At 35.3% G+C, this 23390-nt stretch overlaps 1 protein-coding gene across 1 annotated transcript in view; it reads right to left on the reverse strand.

The window, feature by feature from the left end:
- LOC118273945 (uncharacterized) overlaps positions 1 to 21376 on the reverse strand; it is a 47017-nt gene extending 25641 nt beyond the window's left edge. Inside the window, exon 1 of the mRNA XM_035591221.2 lies at positions 20664 to 21376. Within this exon, the coding sequence (XP_035447114.1) occupies positions 20664 to 21223 (560 nt within the window). The 5' untranslated portion in view covers positions 21224 to 21376. The remainder of the gene's footprint in view (positions 1 to 20663) is intronic.
- Positions 21377 to 23390: the final 2014 nt, after the last annotated feature.

The raw sequence follows: 23390 nt of genomic DNA on the forward strand, positions 1-23390 counted from the left end.
CTAATATTTGTACATCGACTCGGTAGAATGTATGAGAGACTTTACTTAACATAAGACACCCATTGTAACTACATTCTGACAAATAAATTGTTCTTTCTTTCTATGACCAAGCCCCAAGATGAAGCGATGAAACTACCCATTACATATAACAAGCACAAAATTCAGACATCATAGAACATATTTTCCTAATCGAAGAACCTAATACAAGCTTAGAAGTCAAAGGCCATTGTAAAAGAGATAATAGAATTCATACACCAACTGCTGATACGGTTGACCGACCGAAGACAGTAGATGTCGTGCAAGTAAAATTACATAATGTCATGGTAACCCACGAATCGTGACTATCTAACAATGGACATGCCATTGATATAAAAGTAGCCAATAACTACAATTAAACTAATAACTGTAGCCATTTAGCCTATATCTGGTTTTTACTTGTTAATAATGTTGTTGATGAGAGAGAAAATCTTAGAGAAAGATACACATGGAATGGTTATTTTGCAGTAAAAGATGGTCTGGTACAAAGAAACTGTCCTACTGCAGTTCTTATATTATCAAATTAAACAAAATGGTCTTCTACATAAATAGTCAGTGGAAAACAAAAACAAAAATCTAAATAAAGTCAAACAATTTATTCCAATTAACTTTTGAAACGGCAACGAAGAAATAATTGTCTGTCAGTCTGTCCATCAGTGAAACTAATACCTACCTGCTCCCATAATACCTACCCATTAACTGATTCAAAATCACTATTTACATCCTATAAAATCTAAATCTGATAACGTTCTAGAGCACACATTTGATATAATATGTACTTTGTTGAAACTATTAGACTTCATGAGAATTTAATCACTCAGTCACTATGCCAACAGTATTGACTGCTGACATTTCATGTAGCCAATAATTAACATATCCAGGCGAAGTCACGTCATCAGATATAACCATAAATGTTCCTCTCAACACAAACCTGTCGTCATCAAGGTCATAGCGTAGGTTTATTACGTTCAACTCGAGCTCTATATTGGCGCCTCACTAGTTTTTATGGAGGAAATTGTGAATGACAAAGTAAGACTAAGAATAATAGATATAATCATAAAAAAATGTATGATTTAGATACCCAATGATAGACGTTTGAAGCAAATGATCTTAAGCTTGATATTATTTGTAGATTTAAAGATGATAAATGTAGTTAAAGTTAGTATAGAAGTTAAAAACGAAAGTTATGTCAAAGAACTATTTGATAGTCCAATCATTAGTAATGAACCAATCAACACTCAAACTTTAGAAGCCAGAAAATCGAAGGTTCATAACCAAACTAACGGTCAAGAAAACCCTAAAACTATTAATTTGATTCGCTATTAAATTCTGAGAACACCAAGACATTGACCCATACAATCCAATCAACGGTAAAGGGAACATTCTTCATAGCGGAAATGCCTTTAATTTGTTCAGGTATACTGTACTATCGGCATCCGGAGCTGCGGACTACCTAGCGGGTTTACCGGGGCTCCGGCTCGAAAAGCAGGAGTAGGAACGGGGTGGTTTTTAGTCAGTAAGAGTCTGACACTTCCTCTCGTCTCGCCTAAGGCGGGAGAAGTCATTAGATGATTTTCCCCCTCCAAAAAAAATACACTATCGGCAAGACTCATTTTATTGTATCACATCCTTCGAGTTCCACAGGAAAGAGATAGCGTTTATCAAAGCCAGGTGCAACTTATATGGACACAAAGCTCAGTAGGAACGTGTTAAGACAGGTATTAACGTGTTTAAGGGCAATGATGCGAAGTATTATTATAATAATCAAGGGGAATTTACATATTAAGAAGCTGAATCTAGATTAGGTAGCCGTTTTCATTTTATTTCTATAAGATCTTATATTTTGATGCCTACTTCTTTAATTGGAAGCATTCGAAAATTAAAAAAACCGTTACGCACAAATCATTGAGGCATTCAGCCAGTGTGCAACACTAGCGCCTACCTGCTCCTTTCATTCAAGGTCGCGACGGTAAACGATGTAGTTATACCTCGTCACTTAAATTGATATTAACTCGAAAATAATCGACTAAGCATACGTGAGGGGCTTGAACACGCAAAGGAAATGATTTATTGAAGAAATTGCATCTTGCTTTTTTTTTATTTGCGAATCGATTATTGTAATCGACTAAAATATAATGATTAGAGGGATTTCAATTTCGAATGTATTTTCGCTGATCATGATATTGAGATGATTTAAATATTTTTTTTTAAGAATAAAAGCTAATGGATTTTCAAACATCTGTGTAACAGAATCAGAAGACGGTTACGATGTTACTAAATATTTTTCTGTACCTTATCAACGAAAGCAAATTACATAAAATAAAAATTAAGAGACCAAGGGGTCTGAGTCGTTAAAAACAGGTTAAATTGTGGAGCCCTTATAGTTTGTAGTGTAATAAACTGACACTTGTTTTCAAGTTAAACCTTAAAATAGTTTGTTAGTCACCAGTTACCATGTTTAAGAGTTATAAAAAACACATTTAACTTTGTTAAAATCGTTTAAATAATGTGCACTGCGCAGCTTCTTTGACACGAAAATGTGATGTTTTTTTTTTAAAGGTTTAAAATCATCCAATAACTTATCCCGCTTTGAGCGAGGCGATAAGGAGTATCAAACTCTTACTAACCAAAAACCGCCCCGTTCCGACTCTTGCTTTTTGAGCCAGAGCCTAGGTAAACTCGTTAGGCAGTAAAAATTTTGACAATGATCCATTACCAGTTATTTAAAAAAAATATACACAACTCAAATCTCAGTTGGCACTGTATTAAAACAATTTAATAACTTTAACAAATATTTAAATAAAAAATGACAGCTCCATGTCAAATGAACAAGATTATTGAATAGGTTTCAATGTTACCATTTAAAAGTTTAAATAAAAACTACTACTTTACTTCGAGGCGTCGTGCATGCATGTCATTAAGTGCACAGGAGTAGTCATTATAATATTTTGCAATTATCACATGACTGAGATAATCATAGTAGTAATAATACTACAATGTCATGACTGTTCATATTATTTTCGAAAAACAAACTGAATATGTAATATAAAAATGAGTTTCTGTATTTTATGGCAAGTTGGCGAAATTGGTAAAACGAGGTGATAAGAATTCGATAGGTGAATAGAATTCGATGGGAAGACTGCACAGTTGCCACATGTCTGTAGCAGTTTTAATTCCCGCACGGAGTAAAGCAGCTGCTCGAAAAGCAGGAGTAGGAACGGGATGATTTTTAGTCAGTAAGAGTCTGACACTCGCCTCGCCCAAGGCGGCAGAAGTCATTGGATGATTTTCAACCCAAAAAAAACTAACCAACCCGAGTTTTTATATGACATACATAAATATAAAATCTCAGCGTAAATGTCAGTTGACTACTGAACATAAATAATATTACCGAATTAATGAAGAAACATTACAAGTAATCTCAATTTAATGGGTGAGAATAAATTTTTATGCGACCATTAAATAATATAGCGAGCTTTTGATGAAGTCTGGCGCAGTACGTAGGTTACAAATCACTGACATTCATACTATACCCTTAGTATGAGTTTGCTTTACGTTTCGATTACTTTAAACTTAAGCAAATTTGTAGTAAGGGCTGTGGTAAGGGTACAGACAGACAACCCAATCATTTTGATAATGCTCTAGACAGACGGACTGCATTTCAACTGCAATCTAACTGCAAATTGCAGTTCAAGGGCAGTTTGAATGCAGTTGACACGACTGCAAATCAAACGTGCAGTCCGATTGCAGTTGAATTGCAGTCTGCGTGCAGTCGGTGTGCAGTTCACATAATGCTGGGCTGCACGATTGGCTTGCAGTCCTATTGCAGTCGTGTCAACTGCATTGAAACTGCCCTTGAACTGCAATTTGCAGTTGAAATGCAGTCCGTCTGTCTAGAGCCTAAGTAATTTTAGACAATATAATGTTGATAATGTCTATAAATAGAACTTAGTTCCTTATGGATGATCATATAAATATAAAAAAAAATCGGTATATAGGTATTAGGTAACATGGAACAAAATTAAATAAATCTCTGTTCATATAATACAAGTCACCCTGTATACATACATATATTTAAATACATACTCTAAATACTTGTTCTTTCACTACTCATATTGTGCACAGTATCACTCACGCGTTTACTGCCCAAATAGCGAAATAAGCCACCATACAAACATCACCCGTCCTTTTCCTTCCGTTCCCGTGTAAAAGGGAGCAAAGGCTTCCATTTTAAATAGTGCTCATTTATTTGGAATACCACTCGTGGGTGTAAGTGCAAAAAAAGTATGGAATGTTATTGTAGGTAACGTATAAAGAATTTTTACTATGCACCTCTGTCTTGTAACAAAATGGGTGCAGATTGTAAGTAATACTTCTAAATTTTGAATATGGAACGTTCTGATTCTTTTTTATTGTTACTAGCGTTACGCATGGGTGCAGATTTGTAATACTTTTGAATATGGAATGTTCTTCTTTTTTTTCCTTTTTACATGGTTGTTCTTTGTGGTTTCTACGTGTAGCTTTTACATTTTTTTAATCCATTATTTCTTACCAAGACGTGTTGCTATTGTGACCACAAATGAGCCCACGACATATTGTTACTATATGTAACGTTACGTCTTTTTAGGCAGAGGTGCACATTACGACACGTAATACCGCTAAACTATATAGCCACTTTTTATTATTTGTGTTATAAATCCCAAGGTGGGTGTGCCTATGTTACCTACTACTAATCGATTAACTTCAACGATTCAAGTTTTCGTCTTAAAGTTTCCGTGATGCTAGTCAGTAATTTTATTCATAAAAAACCTCTAAACTCCATAAAAGACCCACTTCTGCCGACTTCCTCAAATAATACAAGGCGTGATTGCGTGTGCGTTATCTCTATACACACAAGGTCGGGCTCACAATTAGGGCAAGTGACCCGGTTGTGGCCATCGACCCCTTTGTGGCCACTTGGGCCTTCAAATATTTATAACTAAGGCATGGACAAATAAATTACTCTGTGATGTACAGTATTTAAAATATTGAATATTGGAGACACTGATACCGTTGGCAGCTTTGATGTGTCAAACTTCACTTCGATGCAACAAGTCATTCTTTTTAGTTGAGGGTGAAATTGTTAAGATCTTAACAAAAAGGCTAAGGCGAGCGGGTGAGGATTTGGTTTTTATTTCTTTAATCTTTGCTTATTGTTTGGATGTTTATGTTAATACTACATGAAGAATATATTGTCTAAGTGGAACTAAAGTTATTTTGTCGCCATATGTTTCTGAAGTGGGATTATTAGAAGGTGGCCACTAATGGAGACAAAATTATGAAATTCTCCATCTTTGGCCACACGGCTGGCCAAAACTTTTGTACATAAACGCCCCACTTCTAGTCATTTATCGTAATTTATTTATTATTTTTCCTTGGCTTTACATATCAACAAATACATATTTTTCATTTTCAGAGATGCAATAAATTGCCTTCACACAAAGGGAGGTCAGTTTACTTTGCAGCTTTTACCAACGTCATATAAATGTTGATCTCTTTATTTGTAAGTTAAATTCAAGTGAAGTAATAATATTTCATATTTTCCAGACTAAATGAAAACCATTGTTTCTAAAATGTCAAATTTAATTAATAAATTTTGATAACTTTTATTGTATTTTTTGATGGCCAGAACTGGCACACGACCGTGGCCAGAAATGGCACGAATCTGGCCAAAAATGGCACAAACTCCCTTTTTTTTTCTTTTTTATACAGTTATTTTTCTATTGGATGTTCTTTAAAAAAAGGGTTTTCTTAGGCAAGATTAATACATGTTAAATGACTTTTTACAAGAAATATGTTCGTGATAACAAAAACTATAAGTTAAGAAAGCCTCAAAGTCGACAAAATTCTTAAAGTGGCCACAACCGGGTCACTTACGATAATTCGCCGCAGCACAGCACATCTCTATTTATAGAGATGTCCTTTTAAAACTGATTTATCAAATGCCATTTTAGTATTTAATTAAGTTTAATCGATTAATCGGTACCACTAATCGATTTAAGGCTACTGTTTATGTTTAAGTTATGCGTTTATCGGCGGTTCTTTTGAAAGAAATATGTAGGTGTGTTCTTTGTTGGTTTGTGTAAATAGGTAGGTAGTTAACATATTTCAATTAAGAAAAACATAGGTACATAAGCTCATTGACTAAAACCAAAGTGTAATTATTATAAACGTATCCTTTTCATTGAAAAAAAAAACAACTTAAGAAATTTTATTGTAACTTTCTTGAGACATATTGTAATAAATTATTTATGTTATCGGCTTACTCTCGTAACTAATTGACGAGGAACTCGACTAGTTTCAAGCCATGCTAGATGCTCATGTTCATGTGCAGCATTCCGCAACACACGCCGTGGTGACTGCGCTGCGGCGTGTGAATATGAGCCTCTAGCATGGCTTGAAATTAGTCGAGTTTCTCGTCAAACAGTTACCTATTGAAAAATGCATCGGCTCAACCAGACCAAAAAGAGCCTATTCCTAAACTGTTGAGTTAATAATGAAAAAAATTAACAATATCTACATTTCTTATTAACATTAACCAATGTCCCGCTTCCGTAAAACATCCGAAAAGTCACGCCCATTAAACCATGTCATCAATTTTCCATTCGTAAATGCGAATCCTTTGTGGAAAATCGCATTTATAATCTACCTATTGTTTTCTATAGTTCATTACAATACAGCTGCTAAGATTTTTTGTCTCCAAAAACTTTTATGTCACGTTTTAAAGTGAAATCTATAATTATTATGTAATAGATAACCCGGCAAACTTAGTACCTCCTCAATCGCGCGGGATTTTATTTTTAGGCTTTTTATATCTTCTCTGAACATAGTAATTCAAGAACCTAAAAGTTTTTGGTTCCGATTTTTCTATCATGCCATTCGCCAACCTTTCTATTATGCCTTCCACTCTCCTCTTATATGAAGGCACTTAGGCAAGCAATGCACCATAGCGCGTTCCGGGCGCGTCTCAAAGAGCTAAAGGGCCCTGTAGGACAACGTAACAAGTTACCGGGGCTCAAACTCAAAGCAGGAAAAAGAACGAGGTGTTTTTAGTCAGTAAGACATAAAACTCTCCCTCTCGCCTCAGCCAAGGCCTTAGAATTCATTAGAAGACTTCTCTCCCTCAAACAAAAGGCAAAACAATACCACCTAAAACATTTAACACAAAATCCAGTAAACAAAAATTTACCTACACACATCACAAACACCGACATACATCGGATACGACAGTTACCTACTACAATTTTATGCAACTAATTTATATGCTAGAAGTAAAACCGCTATTGTTTTGTCTATGCAATGCATGGAATCCGTAGCAATGTAAACCAGTTACCGCCTGCATTGTACTCAGATTACTAACTAATATGTAGGAAATGCCGATGAACTGTCATTTAATTATATTTGTAAACATAAATGGAAATGAACAGGTAAAAGAAACAATATTATTTTGTGTCGTAGTCATAAGAGCAAAACATAAGAAATTTACCTAATTATTAAAATGAAAAAACGTCTGCAATAACTGGAAGATGTGAATTTTATTCGATTTTTACCAAACAGTCAATACCCCTGTTAGAGCGTGGAGACTAGAATAAAAAATCATACTCCGACCCGGAGCTGCAGACTAGCGGGTTACCGGGGCTCCGACCCGAAAAGCAACAGTAAGGCTCTGACATTCCCCTTAGCCTCACCCAAGGCGGGAGAAGTCATGAAAGGTCCTTATTTCAGCATTGCGCTATCATGAGTTGTCACTCATGATCTCTAATGTTGATGTGTAAATAAAAATCAATAGCAATACCTAACTAACAAAATTCGTAATACATTCACTTCATATAAATCCATTTTTAAAGACTTGGAAACAACTTACTCAATACCTAAACAGATTAATCGTAGCTCTTAATACTTAAACATAACGTTTATTTCTTAATTACATTTCATCCGTTCATCCGATCTTTCACCATACTTGAAGGAATATAAGACATTGTGAGGCTTCTCAAACGAATGTTTGGTATCAAATGTCTTGAGGGTGATCAAAACGGTTTTGTTTTATAGCTTAGAACAGCAGTTTTGATAACACTCGTTGGTATTTCTTTAAAATATAAGAGAATCTTTTGAGTTATTCATCATCAACAGTATATAAGTAGCCACTACTCTACTGACCAAAGGCTTCTTCGCACGGAGGTTTGAGCATTAATGCACCACGCTTGATCCCAGGTGAAACCCAGGTTTCCTCACGATGTTTTCCTTCCCCGTTTGTCAGTAATGTCTAACCGAACATTTTTAATAAAGAGGAAGTAAGGTACAATATGAAGACTTTCCAATAAGTAATGTCGCAAAACCAACGTCTAAACAGTTTCACACGATTCCTTTCGAAACTGTTCAGTACGCAAAGTAAGTACAAATTGTTTCAGTAAATACGAGTATTGCTCCATTAAAATTGGCATTGGATGGAAACCTTTCTGTTTTATCGAAGTGTACTTTTAACGACAATTTTTTTCAAGGATTTGGATCGATTTTAACTGCAATAGCCATTATTTAAATGGATTAAATTCGGTTTTACGATGTAAAGACAGGACATTTAAGAATTTTTTAATGTTTGTAACTACTATAGTTTATAATTTAGCCAATAAGGTTGCTGTAGTTACAATAGCTGTGTTGCAAAAACATGATTCTTATGTTTTGTTATGAAATCGACGTTACAATAAATATTTTAAGTAAGTCTTGTATTGCACCTTTTAAGCAAGTGTTTTGATTACGAGTACTTCCAATTCCATACATTTTTAATGTCCTATTACGTTCACCAGATTCTGTTTCAGTTAAACCAATACATTTATGGTAATATTTTCCGAAGGTTAACACTAAGAGACCACCGATTTTTTAACTAACGTAAAACAACGCTTGTATTTTTTGTTTCGATGTGTGAGTGTAGTTACCGGAGGCAAATTACCCCCTTCCCAATCCCTCAACAACCCTTAAATTCCTAACCCCCAAAAGACCGGCAACTCACTTGTAACGCCTCTAGTGTTTAGGTTGTCTGTTGTAGGCGGCGGTGGTTGCTTATCATCAACTGATCCGTCTACTCATTTACTGGCTTATACCATAAAAAATAAAACGAATCCAAGTAGTACTCAATAAACCATAGCAAATTAAATAAATCACCCACACATAATCAAATAATATCACAAAGTGACGTGATTCACAATAAATAAATAAATATGGTCGATTAGTAGAAATACCAGATATGGGCACAAATACAGCATTATGAGGATTCCCGGTGTAATGAGTGTGCGCGTGGGCAAGCTGGTTTGCCCACGCGAGGTGACCTAGCGAACTTGAAATAAGTTTGTCGTACACTTTAAGATATATAAATAGCGTATTATTGACCCTAAGTAACAAGACTTTTCGTTAAGTTGAAAGAAGTTTGAAGGTTAGGTTAAAAGTAAAGTAATTTTCTAGATACCGAAATTTTTTATATGAAATTCAATAATTTGTCTTTAAATGCGTCCTCTCTAGTATCATTCTATAAACTAAATAATCTATATTCTAAATAAATATAATCAAATAAGTAGTTAGAATTTAATTAAATTGTGCTACATAGATGGCAACTTTTTTAAATCTCTCGGTCTAGTATTTTTTTCATTCAGTCTTAAAATTAACCGCATTTTCTATTCTAATATCATCCACATCTCACTTAGCATAGCTATGTATGAGCACAAACCTTAATCTCGGGCCCCCCCACAGAGATTACTGTCCGTCGATACATTTCACACTTCCGAATTCCTTAGAATTTTGTAATTCCTCTTATCAAAATGAATTTTCTCTTCACTTCATAATCATAGCGGCAATTCTTTTATGTGAAATGAATCAATTTTTTACCAGTCACTTTGATTTGTTACTATTCCACCAAACATTTTCTTAATGACAAAAACATTTGTTAAAGTATAGTGCATAATATTTATAAGAAGAAAATAAATCTAATATTTGTACACCGATTCGGTAGAATGTATGAGACATTAACAAATTCACTTTAAACATTGTAACTACATTCTGACAAATAAATTGTTCTTTCTTTCTTTCTTTCTATGACCTAACCTCAAGATAAATTGAAGAAAGTACCTATTACTACATAGTATAAAACAAAGTCGCTTTCTCTGTCCCTATGTCCCATACGCTTAAATCTTTAAAACTACGTAACGGATGTTGATGCGGTTTTTTTAATAGATAGAGTGATTTGAAGTATTAAACATGCGTAATGCACCCATGCGAACGGGTCGCTAGTTACATATAACAAGCACAAAATTCAGACATCATAGAACATCTTTTCCTAATCGAAGAACCTAATAACAGCTTAGAAGTCAAAGGCCATTGTAAAAGAGATAATAGAATTCATACACCAACTATCGATACGGTTGACCGACCGAAGACAGTAGATGTCGTGCAAGTAAAATTACATAATCTCATGGTAACCCACGAATCGTGACTATCTAACAATGGACATGTCATTGATATAAAAGTAGCCAATAACTACAATTAAACTAATAACTGTAGCCATTTAGCCTATATCTGGTTTTTGCTTGTTAATAATGTTGTAGATGAGAGAGAAAAACTTAAAGAAGAACTTAAGACCATACACATGGAATGGTTATATTGCAGTAAACTATGGTCTGGTACAAAGTAACTCCCCTACTGCAGTTCTTGTATTGTCTAATTAATCAGAATGGTCTTCTATAGATAGATAGTCAGTTAGTCAGTAGAAAAAAAAACCAAAAATAAAACAAATAAAGTCAAACTCAAATCATTTATTCCAATTAAACCATAAACACTTAGGTACTTTTGAGACGTCAACAAAGAAAGAAATAATTGTCTGTCAGTCTGTCCGTCAGTGAAGCTAGGTGCTCCCATAATACCTATCCATTAACTGATTCAAAATCACCCTTTACATCCTATAAAATCTAAATCTGATAACATTTTAGGTCACATATTTTATATATTATTATGTACATGTTTAAATCATTTAATTCCTCAGTCACTATGCCAACAGTATTGACTGCTGACATTTCATGTAGCCAATAATTAACATATCCAGGCGAAGTCACGTCATCAGATATAACCATAAATGTTCCTCTCAACACAAACCTGTCGTCATCAAGGTCATAGCGTAGGTTTATTACGTTCAACTCGAGCTCTATATTGGCGCCTCACTAGTTTTTATGGAGGAAATTGTGAATGACAAAGTAAGACTGAGATCAATAGATATAATAATAAAAAAATGTATGATTTAGATACCCAATGATAGACATTTGAAGCAAATGATCATAAGCCTGATATTATTTGTAGATTTAAAGAAGATTTGATTATAAATGTTGTTAAAACTAGCATAGAAGTTAAAAACGAAAGTAAAGACACAGAACTATTTGATAGTCCAATCGTTAATAATGAAGCATTCAATACTCAAACTCTAGAGGCCAGAGAATCGAAGGTTCATAACCAAACTAACGGTCAAGAAAACCCTAAAAACTATTAATTTGATTCGCTATTAAATTCTGAGAACACCAAGACATTGACCCATACAATCCAATCAACGGTAAAGGGAACATTCTTCATAGCGGAAATGCCTTTAATTTGTTCAGGTATACTATACTATCGGCATCCGGAGCTGCGGACTACCTAGCGGGTTTACCGGGGCTCCGGCTCGAAAAGCAGGAGTAGGAACGGGGTGGTTTTTAGTCAGTAAGAGTCTGACACTCCCTCTCGTCTCGCCCAAGGCGGGAGAAGTCATTGGATGATTTTCCCCGTCAAAAAAAATGACTATACTATCGGCAAGACTCATTTTATTGTATCACATCCTTTCAGTTCCACAGGAAAGAGATAGCGTTTATCAAAGCCAGGTGCAACTTATATGGACACAAAGCTCAGTAGGAACGTGTTAAGACAGGTATTAACGTGTTTAAGGGCAATGATGCGAAGTATTATTATAATAATCGAGAACGAATTTACATATCAAGAAGCTGAATCTAGATTGGATAACAGTTTTCATTATATTTCTATAAGATCTTAGATTTTGATGCCTAATTATTATTGAACCTTTGTTTCTTTATTAAATTAAGGTTCAATAAGTGTAAGTAAATAGTGATAAAATCAAACCTTCTCCATGTGAAAAGAGGCTTTGGTCAGCAGTGGCCACTTATAGGCTAATGATGATGATGATGATGATGTAAATACGTAGTCCTATTTATATACGTCAAAACTCATCTCACTCACTGGTCATACTTTCAATAAATAGAAAAATAAGTCTTCACTATTTACCGTTTTTAGTTACCCTTTTTAGAAATTGTTTCAAATAATGAAAACCTACTTACAACTATCTATAAAGTTATTGCATTTGCCAACATCATCAAAGTTATGTAAAACTCATTGTCTTATTCGTGTACAAATTAAAAACAAAAGATGTCACCGAACTCCAAAACTCCTCAGACAATGCGTGGTCACGATCTAAAGCCCAACCACTATACTTTGGTCATAGCAAGCGACTCAGCAAGGCATAACTAACTCATAAGCTACGGATTCACTCGGCTCGGTTACACATTGAATATAAGTAGAGCAGAACACTACAACAGAATGTCGACTTACATCCGTCGCGGTGTTAAATGTCCAACTTTTTTATGTTCTTGATTACGCGTTCTACATTGTAAAGCTGAAATTTTACGTGAATGGTCCAAAAATGGTTGGTTTTTTGTTCTCATTTTTGTCATAAAACGGAAACTGTTACGTGTTGTTTACTTTTTGTGCTGTTTTTTTGGTAGCAATTGTGTGAACAAATAGTGAGATAACACGTAATGTTAGGCGTATCCCAGGGTGTTGTCTTAGGTCCAAAATATTGAGCAGTTTTTTTTATGAAATAGGGGCAAACGAGCAGACGCGTCACCTGATGGTAAGCGATTAGCGCCGTCCATGGACACCTGCAACACCAGAGGAGTCGCAGGTGCGTTTATAAGTCTAAAAAAATATTAAATAGAAGTCTTCGTAATATTATCACTAAATACGGACTTAATAAATAATAGGAACGATTTCATTTTCACCGATAATAAAATGCATTATTCACTCTATTAAATCTTATAAATCCGAAATTTATTTGATTTTAATTCATTATAAACGGTCGAATTCAAATTGAGATCAGCACTGATATGAAACGGCTCTCAAATGTCAATTCTATTAATAATTACCGACGGTTTTTAACAATAATAATTACATGTAGGATATTATTTTATTAAAACCGGTGGTTCGTTCATAATCAAATTAAGCACAGGTACTGAATATCAGATAATATTAATCTCAAGATCTTTTATTGAGATTATCGACAGGTAGTTTTGTTAATATTGCCACTGGATTTGAAATAATTTGAATACACAACAACTTTATCAACTATACGTGATACTGATTCTGACAGCGTAAACGTTCCTAAACCTAAACCTAAACCTTTTAAAAAAACATTGTTCCCACACTAGAATTTTCTCCTGTGTCGTGGGTGCGTTTACAAACATACAAGTTCACATACACATGACACCCAGACCCGAAACAACAATTTGTGGATCACATAAAGAGTTGTTCCGTGTGGGAATCAGACCCGCTACACGTTGCGCACTTTTTTTGGGACAAGCCCGCCACAATCTCCCACACTGCTACAACTCCTGTAAGCCAGGATCTACAGTAGATACAACCATGAAGACACCGGAACATGGAAAACATGCGCGGAAGCCATCGTTTATCTGTAGCCAGCAACTCCAAAAAATCTTCCATAACGTAAACAGTAGCAAGAAACCATTAAAACTCACTTTTAAAATGTCCTCTAGTCATTACCTCCATTATCTTGACGGTCGTTCCAGTAATTATACAAATGTGGCCACATTAGGTAACAATAGCGGCCGGTGTTGAGCACGTGTAGCTTATGTTGTATTTATAAATATGTGGTAATGAAATAATGAATCATTATTGATGACACAGGCAAGATGTGGATACAATGTGTGGTGTTACTGAATGGAAGTAAGTTGATATTGGTGATATGTGATATGGTCACTAAAGGTTTCGTCTGTCTTGAATAATTTTGTTTGAATAAAATCAATGTTGACGTTCTATATCACGTCATGTTTGTTGTCATACAAACATTTGATTTCTCAGAAGCTTAACAGTCGAAATTATTTAATCAAGACCACCAATCATATTCTTGTCTTATCTTAATTCGGCCTTTTGATGGCTCCCTTCCATTGGAATTCATGAGTTTTGCAGAAGATTAAAATAAAAATCTACGTAACCGACAAATTATTTCATACGAATATAGCATACCTATATATTATACTTTTTAGCATAACAGGTACAAAAATTTATATGCACAGTTAATTTCCAAGAAGCTATAAAATAAGCCTACCTATGATTTCACTCACATAGCAAAAACACCGGACATGTGTTACAAATAATGAATAATACCAAATGATACATCTTACTCAGAATCCGAAACTTACCTCACCACAGAGATTTGTCTAAAAAACGTCGTAGTTTGTAGATGACCGGAAATAATTGCTCAAGCGGCCTTGCCCAAGGACCCGACCGGCCCTTGGAATCTCGTTGTTTGTCTTTTTTGGACCTACTACAAATTTGAACAACTTTGATTTGTAGAGGTAATGGTTAAATATAGGTTTAAATTTTGATGACTGACCCGGTCAGTTTTAGAGATTTTGGAAAAGGTGTTTGTTTGTGTTTTCTTTTTTTATTTATAAATTAAATCATTGATTTGTAACAAATATAGGTCATATAGAGTTGTTTGAATTATTACACACAGTGCAATACAGTAAGACCATCATGTTTTGCGTTGAAGCGTACACAATTATATGTCAGTTATGTATGTATATTATTTCAGATCACAGATAGGTAGTTCAAAATATTTTTTCAACACATTAAACGCTATGGGGCGCTAAAGTAACCGGCGCTAGCGACGAATTTGCCTTCAACTCATTTTTGCTGTCAATGAAAGTATTAATAAAATATACATTCGAAAGACAAGATATCCCTGACCAAGTGATTGAAAAATCACATTTCTCTTATCTACATCCATTCCAAAAATTTTGCATGCTAATCAACATCAATCCTAATAACCTTTCGTCTTTGACCAACTTATCCTAAATCCACAAAACTATCGAAACATTAATCTTTATCAATCTTTAGCAATTTTTTACAATCAGAACCGAACCCACAACCTATGACACGTCGTTTGATTTAGTGTCTTGTATTGCCGGAATTTGAACCTGTACCTATTCTCTGTATCGAGAGCCGTTATGGCCAATGGCCTTAATAGCAAAAAGCCTCTAGTGTCTACGGCAACAATTCTTGGTTTTACATAGAACCACAACTTAAATGTATTGTCTGCAAAGCCATGAAATTAAGGAAAATTTGAATCTTCATTCCATTTTGATTGTTAAAAAACTGGACATGGAATAGTTGGTATTAAAAGATGAAGAGGTAAGGAATAAGGCATACAATTTCATCTATGTATATCAATATAGTTGCTATGTTAATGGTCTATAATTCGAAGATGCATTTGAAATAAATTGATAGTCCTATTACATATGATGATATGATACTAAATCAAGGTCACATATTGAATTGCAATAACAAAAAGTACCAAATAGTAGATAATTATGATAAAGGACCAAAAAAGGACCAGCTAATAAAAGCCAATCACGACGATGACAAAGAAGACAGGAATGACTATAATTTGAAAAGAATTCACCAATAAATTCATCAAGACATATGAATAGCGAACGAAGCAGACTTAATTCTAACACTTAATTTGCCATCGAATATATCAATCACATTCATTGATTACAACAAATCCCGATCAACGTATATCGGACCTTTACAAAATAAAATAAGATTCAATTTTATTTGTAGAATGTGGTGCTCCAAGAACCGGTCCTGAATGACCTCGGGTATGAAACATACGGATAGAATAACGATTCAAAATTCCATACGAGGTTCGTTCACGAAGCTTGATGTGTAACATCACGGATTTCCGTTCGCAGTTGGTCGGCAGAACAGGTGCATAGAACAGTGCACAATGAACACTTAATTAAAAATAATGAGTCAGATAAAGTTACAGAATCTATTAATGTTATGCAGTTGAAGAAATATTTTTTTCTATTATTCTGTGAAAGAGCAGAAAAGGGCTAACTGTGTAAACGTATCAAGTAATACATATAAATATTTACAAATACTTTTACACCGTTCATAAATCGGACCTCTAGATCTACAGGCAGATCTCTGAACCAGCCGTCCATTTGACTAAAATCATGGCAGGTACATGACTAAATAAAATAGCCATAAGCCAGACTTAAAAAAAAAAAAATACTTAATTTAAACAAAATTAGCAAAACACGCTTTTGAAATCGTGCAGCGCCTTGCGAGGAATAATACAAGAAGTTGAATAAGATGAAAAATAAACGAATTCAATTTCACACGATCGAGATTCCTCAACAAAAGGCAGGAACTTTTTAATACGTGTGTTCTCATGAGAAAGCTCATTGAAAAGATTTTGGTCCTTCCAGTCGGGTCCTTTTATTATTTCATTTTTTCATCAATCTTTGGTTTACGTATTGTGTTCTGCAGATAAGTGTTTAAAACGTTTGATTTGAAAAGCCAGTTACCATTTTTATAAACTCAGATAGTGATTTTTAAAGATTAGCTATTTTATTTACTTTAGTAGTATTTTCTTGAGTTTCACTATAGCAAAATTCTCATGCTCAAATAATTATTATTTCGTATTCCTTCAGTAAGTTTAGTTAAATGTAGCAAAATCTTATTAAATCAGTACATATTGCTGATATTGTGCATTCCAAACGCTCACAAATATTTACTGTAAAATGTAGATGCATATTAGGACCATTACTTTAACTCTGACTGGACTAAGGCTGTCCACAGATAATCCTTTCACCACAACCACAAAATACTTTTAGATACTTAAGCAGTCATTCGATGTACGAAGCCACTAGCCACTGGTTATATTTTCATCATTTTATAAAATTACAACAAGTACATAGGTCGATTGGATCATCATTTTCATAAGTCTACTTAACTGAAAACTCTTCCTGAAATCGATATTGTTTATCAGAAATAATAGTAATTTCTATCAAAGATATGATCTCATGTATTCCTACTAAGATAGGCTTAATTCCATCTTAAGTTACCATTGAATCATGCTGTCTTTAAATCCGGTTCAATGTCAATGCAAATTTTCTCGTTAGCAAACACCCTATACTACACGTCGCATGTAGAATGTAGAAACAATGTTTACAAACTATAAATCCACCACAACTCACAGTTACTTACGATAGTTTAAATCAATTGTGAGTACAGGACTCTCATACTAATTCGTTTATTTCATTTCAACAGTAGCATCTACATGCTACTTCAAAATCCCATCACGTTTCATAGAATAAAATGTGGCTAGAATATTTTTCTTACATAACTTTTTTATTTAACCTAAGTCGTGAACTGCAGTAACCTTTTGGCTTTTGAATGCATTTTGGGTACAATTTAATACAACATTTTTTGTAGGCCATTCCTCAGTGTTCATGACATGGCAACTAACGGGTTGAATGATGTCGTGCTTATTTGCCGCTTGTTCACAATTAAATTAGGCTTCTAAGTAGGAACATTATTTTGTGTTAACACTTATGCCTTTATTAACATTTAGGCCCATATTAGGGCTCGGGATAAACTAGAAAGAACTTCTCTATACTAGTTGAAGATAAACCACAGAGCTACTAGATTAAAAATGTAAAGTTTTATCAACTCGGCTCGAAGGACCCAATCTTATGTCTCTTGCTTCTTTAATTATTAGTAACTTTTTTGGTAAGTACCTATTCCAATTTGAACGTATTATTATTGAATGTATTCTGGCATTGCTTAAACGACTAAGTTTGCAAACCATAACTAATTTTATGTAATACCTTGTCAGCCAAACATTCACTCAAACAATACATTTTACTATACATTAAAGCTATTCTCTGACTTAATAAATATTCCACCACTTTACACGAGCAGTGTATCATGCAAATTCAATAATGTCGTTTGTTGTACGATCCATAGTGGAAGCTTGCACCTGCCTCCTGATTTTGCCATAAATTATGAACATAGGTCGATTCTTGCTTAGAAAACAAGTTTGTACGCAATTATACCTCGATAGCTGTTAAGAAATATTTGAATTCTTTCTGTCGTGTTACTGTGAGAACGATGGAAATAGATTTCTCAGTCTTCAAGCTTAGAATGTGGTTTGTACTCGTGTGCTAAAGATGGATTGATTGGAGACAATTAGACGGACATGACTTCGGTACTTGTTCATTCATCAGTGGTTCGTAGACATTAAATACTAATATCTTTTACTTTCTCTAACAATGTTTCTATCATTTCAAAATTATCGCAATTCTATTTGTCAGCGTGTATTTCATTTACAAATCGAAATGTATCTGCTATTGCTTCCAAATTATTGTTTTCAACAACGTGTAGTTCCAGTTCATACTCTTTTAGAGCATCTACAAACTGGTCCTCAGGTCCTCAGTTTATCAGTATGACCTGATGGCATTGCTTTCAACAATTTGCAGTCGCCAAAGGTCAAACTTGAGACCTCCGCAACCGGTTTCGTGTACAAAGTGAGAAATGATTTGCCTACTTATTGCTTTATTTATATTTGAGGTTAGTTTATTATTATTAGTGTCTTTTGTATCACCTCTGTCCTTTGACCATGAATGTACGTTTGTGATTGGTCATTTGAATGGAGGTATGCCTTCGAGACACGAACTATTTGCTTAGGTCATAACAGTTGTTCGGGCTAATATGTTTGCTGAGATACCTTTCAAAACGAATAACCTAGCTTTACTTGTTGTATTAGAAGGAAGAAGACTTAAATCTTGCTTAAAATGGATTTCTAGTACATTTTTCCATTAGACAGTTTACAAAACAAACTCGTGAAGATGTCATATTTTACTTTCCGTCCAGACATTTTTTGTACTGTAAAGATTAAATCTCAAAAACTACCTACGACTAGTTGCAGACATTTTTTAGGAATTCCAAAGATTACATCTACAGTCGTAACTGCTGTTTCCATATCTATTAAACCAGATGATTATTTTCACATCGTTAACCAAGAATTTATATTTGATTTGAGGAACAAGTCTTATTTAATGCCTGCAAAGTACCACTTTCAGATAAACTTGTATTCACTGTCTTGATTTATATTTTTTTCGTAATATAAGTACTTGTTTCTTACTAAACGTTCTGTTAAAATTAATTACTACCGCAATTATCAGATTATCGCCAATGATTTATTTACTAAAACACACACAGAAAAAACGTGGTCCTTCTGTCCAATTTTGGTCCTTCTTCTCCAACAGCAGTTTCACAGAATAAAGTTTATCTAAAACATCAAAATAGCTCTTTCTGACCTGTCTCTGTGCTAGTGCTCCCTATGCTATGCGGTCGCGGTATAAATACAAGCAACCCGGAAAGTAATACCGGTTGAGGCACGTAACGTAGGGTCGCATGCTCTGTCCTACATGCTTTCCTTTTACCAAATCACTGTTTAGTTTCTAAATCTAGTCTATTTTGGGAAATAATCGTATCTGATTTAGCAAACGTGAGTATGTTTACTTCTTTACTACACTACAGTGTAGTATGGTATACACACCAATATTGTTATTAGTCTCTTCAATTTCATTTGATAGATTGGTATGACTATGAATTTGAAATCAAATTTGTAATTTTATTTAGATTTTGAAATATTTTCGTGAAGTCATCATTAAATAAGTATTGCTTACGATTATCTCATGTAGTCTCTAGATACACAATTCCAGTCATATTATCCAATCAAAACGAACATAACAATTTTAAAGGTAATCCATTTGGAATTCGCCACAATGTTATGATGGGTTCCGCAATCAACGTCTTGAGGAAAAAACGATAACAGTAGCTAACGATCTCGGCAAATTAATCACACAACTGTACAACGCATTGATTCGATACACTAACGGATCACATTCTCACGCAACTGAAGGCAATATTAAAACGAAGATTGAGGTACTCCATAAAAAGGTCTAGGCGCGTGCGAGCCAGTCCCAACCGTTGAACAGAGCATTTTTTATCAAATCATTCACGAATAACCGCCACTTCGGACCGTTAACACCTGCTTCACCTACCTTACACAAACATATGCTGATAAAAACGAAACAAACTCACCAATTCCCGAATTCCATAATAAACCTTAGAATTCTCTGCCATCAACAGTTATAGAATTAATTATACGAAAAATACTTAAAAACCCGATAGTCGAGTTGAAAACTTGAAGTTTTCTTACAGTTATGCCGTTGTGTAAGAGATAACCTGAATTGAGATAAGTCTGTTCGGAACTGAGCCGGCGACGCATGCCGCAAGTAATAACCTAACAGATTATAATATTTGTGTTGGTAATCTTGAGATTCCTATCGCATGGAAAAAGCGTTCTGGTCCTTAGGGCCTTAAAGGAAATAAGAATCATTTAAGAGACTTACCGTCCATTGGGAGCTGATGGCGAGTGCACCAATTTCACAGCAAAGAGGAACTGTATTGCACACACGAGCAAACAGCAAAGATTCAATGAAAGCGTCAACGCACACAACGCAAGTGTCACTTCGTACACCACTGCAAACTCCTCGGGAGCACTGGTCGCGGGCGCGGATATCTTCAGCAAGAACAAGAGTGCGAGCAACGCCAGCAGCAGGCTGACGAGGCACAACAAGGCTAGGGAAGTCAAGGCCTCCTCGGTGGCCGCTCTCGTGCTCCGGTTCCTGGCGGTCGACGGCCGAGGCGGCGGGATGCCAGTCGCATTGCCATTCGCGAGCTTCGGGGGAGACGCAACCGGTATGGGGGAGACGACTGACACTGGGGCGGCAGTCGTCGCCGGCTGCGCACCACCAGGGCTGACGCTCGCCGAGGTTCCCCCGACGGAGTGCTTCGAAGAATCCAGGGTTGACACGTTGAGGGGCAGGTGGTGGTGCGGCCGCCGCGGCATGTTCTGGTAGCGATGGTCGGCATCGTTAGCCGCTGGCGGCCGCTGCGTGTGTTTCAACATGGCGCTACTAGCACGCCGAGACTCGCCATCCCGCCGACTGGTTCTCCGGCATTCGGGCCGGTTTTATTGCACGAAACGACGACGCGGGCGCTCGGGCGACGGGCGCGGGACGACTGACGGCAGCTTCGTACCTGCGCGCGCGCGTATGTGTGTCAATTAAACTGGAGGGTTGCAGAACTGCACGCAAAGCTCAAACGCATCGACTAACTAACCTACCCTGACAATAGAATAATGCTATTTAACAACTGCCGAGGATAAACACGGTGGCCTATTGATCACATTAAATTGTTTTCAAAACAAAATGTTGCACAGGTTGAATTGTTTATGTTCGGTCACTGTCGGTGCAGTGTTTTCGAATGTCTCATTTGTAAATAGAGTGTCTGCTGTTATAAATACTCATTAAATAGTTATTCGTTTGTTTTACAAAAACATTTATAATAAGATGCCAAACATTGGTGACAATATTATCGTATGTTAAAATGTAACAGAAGACATTTTAAAACATGTGCCCCATCTAACCGTAGTCGTTATTAAAATTCGAGAAACAAAAATGAGCAATATTTCTAACACCTCTTGCCAGCCCTTGTACACCTGTGATTACGTAGAAAGCATTAAGAAGGGCGCAAAAAGCTGCACCCATCACCCATGTACCTGCTTGGCGTCAAGTTTACAGTTATCAAGCGCTCATCTTCAATGTCACTACAATGCAACACTAACTTTACGTTGCAGAAGTGCCTCAACTTTATGAGGACTCAGTAGTAAAATCTATTGTTGTAATGTTTCAATAGTTCTATTGTCAAACACTTCAACTTTGAGTACAGGTAATTGTTTTAAAAGTAACTTAATAATTTGTATTTTGTTTGACATGTCTTTTTGAAACGTTGGGCTGACGCAAACTCTTCATGCGTGGTTAATTAAGACGCTTAAGATTTCTTTATATTGTTCAATTAATTTATTAATTTAATTAGCAAGTCTTAGACAGTTCTTCGGTAACATATTCTTGGCACTTTACTAATGATATCAGTCACAATGATAGAGATTAACATTAAGACTAGTATCGTCTTTCTCAAGCCCCAGACGGATCGAATATCAAATCATGCATTATAGTCGATTGTGCAAAAAAACTGGAAATTCGTCTGCATCCACTATAGGTAGTGATAGACCACCTACACTGGTGGCCGTCTTAAATATTTATTATACCATTTGCCTAGATTTTATGACTTGAACAAACACCTATGAATATGATTATGACTTGAATATTTACCTCAAAAAGATCTTCTATACAACTCCGTTGTGACATCTCCTTTATGTAAGAAACAGGAAATCAAGGCATAATGGATAATTTTATGATAACAACGCTGTCAAGAGTCAATGAACTCTATACTAAATGAAAGCTTTTAGCGAATTTGTTTTGGTGGTAAGTAGCAGATGTACTTATGCAAAAATATATATTGTTAAGAGAGCCTTGTATATTATTTTTGCTATTCTTTTCCGATCCGTTCTAGATCGGTGTAGTATACGAAATGTTATCACCATTCCCCATAGAAATGGAATTACCACGGAGCAATTGGCTTGATCGGTCTTGATTACTTAGTATTAACACTTTAAACGCCATGGGGGTCACCAGTGAGCTATGTTAGCAGAGGATTTCCCTTCAACAGTTTTCCATTGGCAGTTAAAGACTTGGTAAATAGTCTTTGTATTTAAGACTTCACTAATTGTAATTTGATCAGAACCCATGCTTCTACGGTAAGATATCGAAGGCCTAAATTAACACATTAATTAGGGAATCGTAATCGGTTGATTAATCCAGTTAAGACATGAGACTCCTTTAAGACAGAAGATACATAGGTATGCGCAATGCTATGAACAAAAAACTCAACAGTCATTATTTTTTTATATTTAATAAGTCACCTACACACACAAAATTACTACAATGCACAAGAAGAAGGCAATTTTCCGCAAACACAATCTCCTGTCTTAAACCATCATCTTCAAACGCAATTAGTTTAAAAACTGCAGTAAGGTTGCAATTAAAACACGTAATGATATTTAAACCGACTGACATTTACATGACATTTGTTAGGAACTAGAATTGGATGACATTTGCTATTCAGATGTAGCAATTAATTATCGGTAGAAATGGTTGCAAATTGATGTTTGAAAG

This window comes from Spodoptera frugiperda, chromosome 3, assembly GCF_023101765.2.
Source record: "Spodoptera frugiperda isolate SF20-4 chromosome 3, AGI-APGP_CSIRO_Sfru_2.0, whole genome shotgun sequence".
NCBI lineage: Eukaryota > Metazoa > Arthropoda > Insecta > Lepidoptera > Noctuidae > Spodoptera > Spodoptera frugiperda.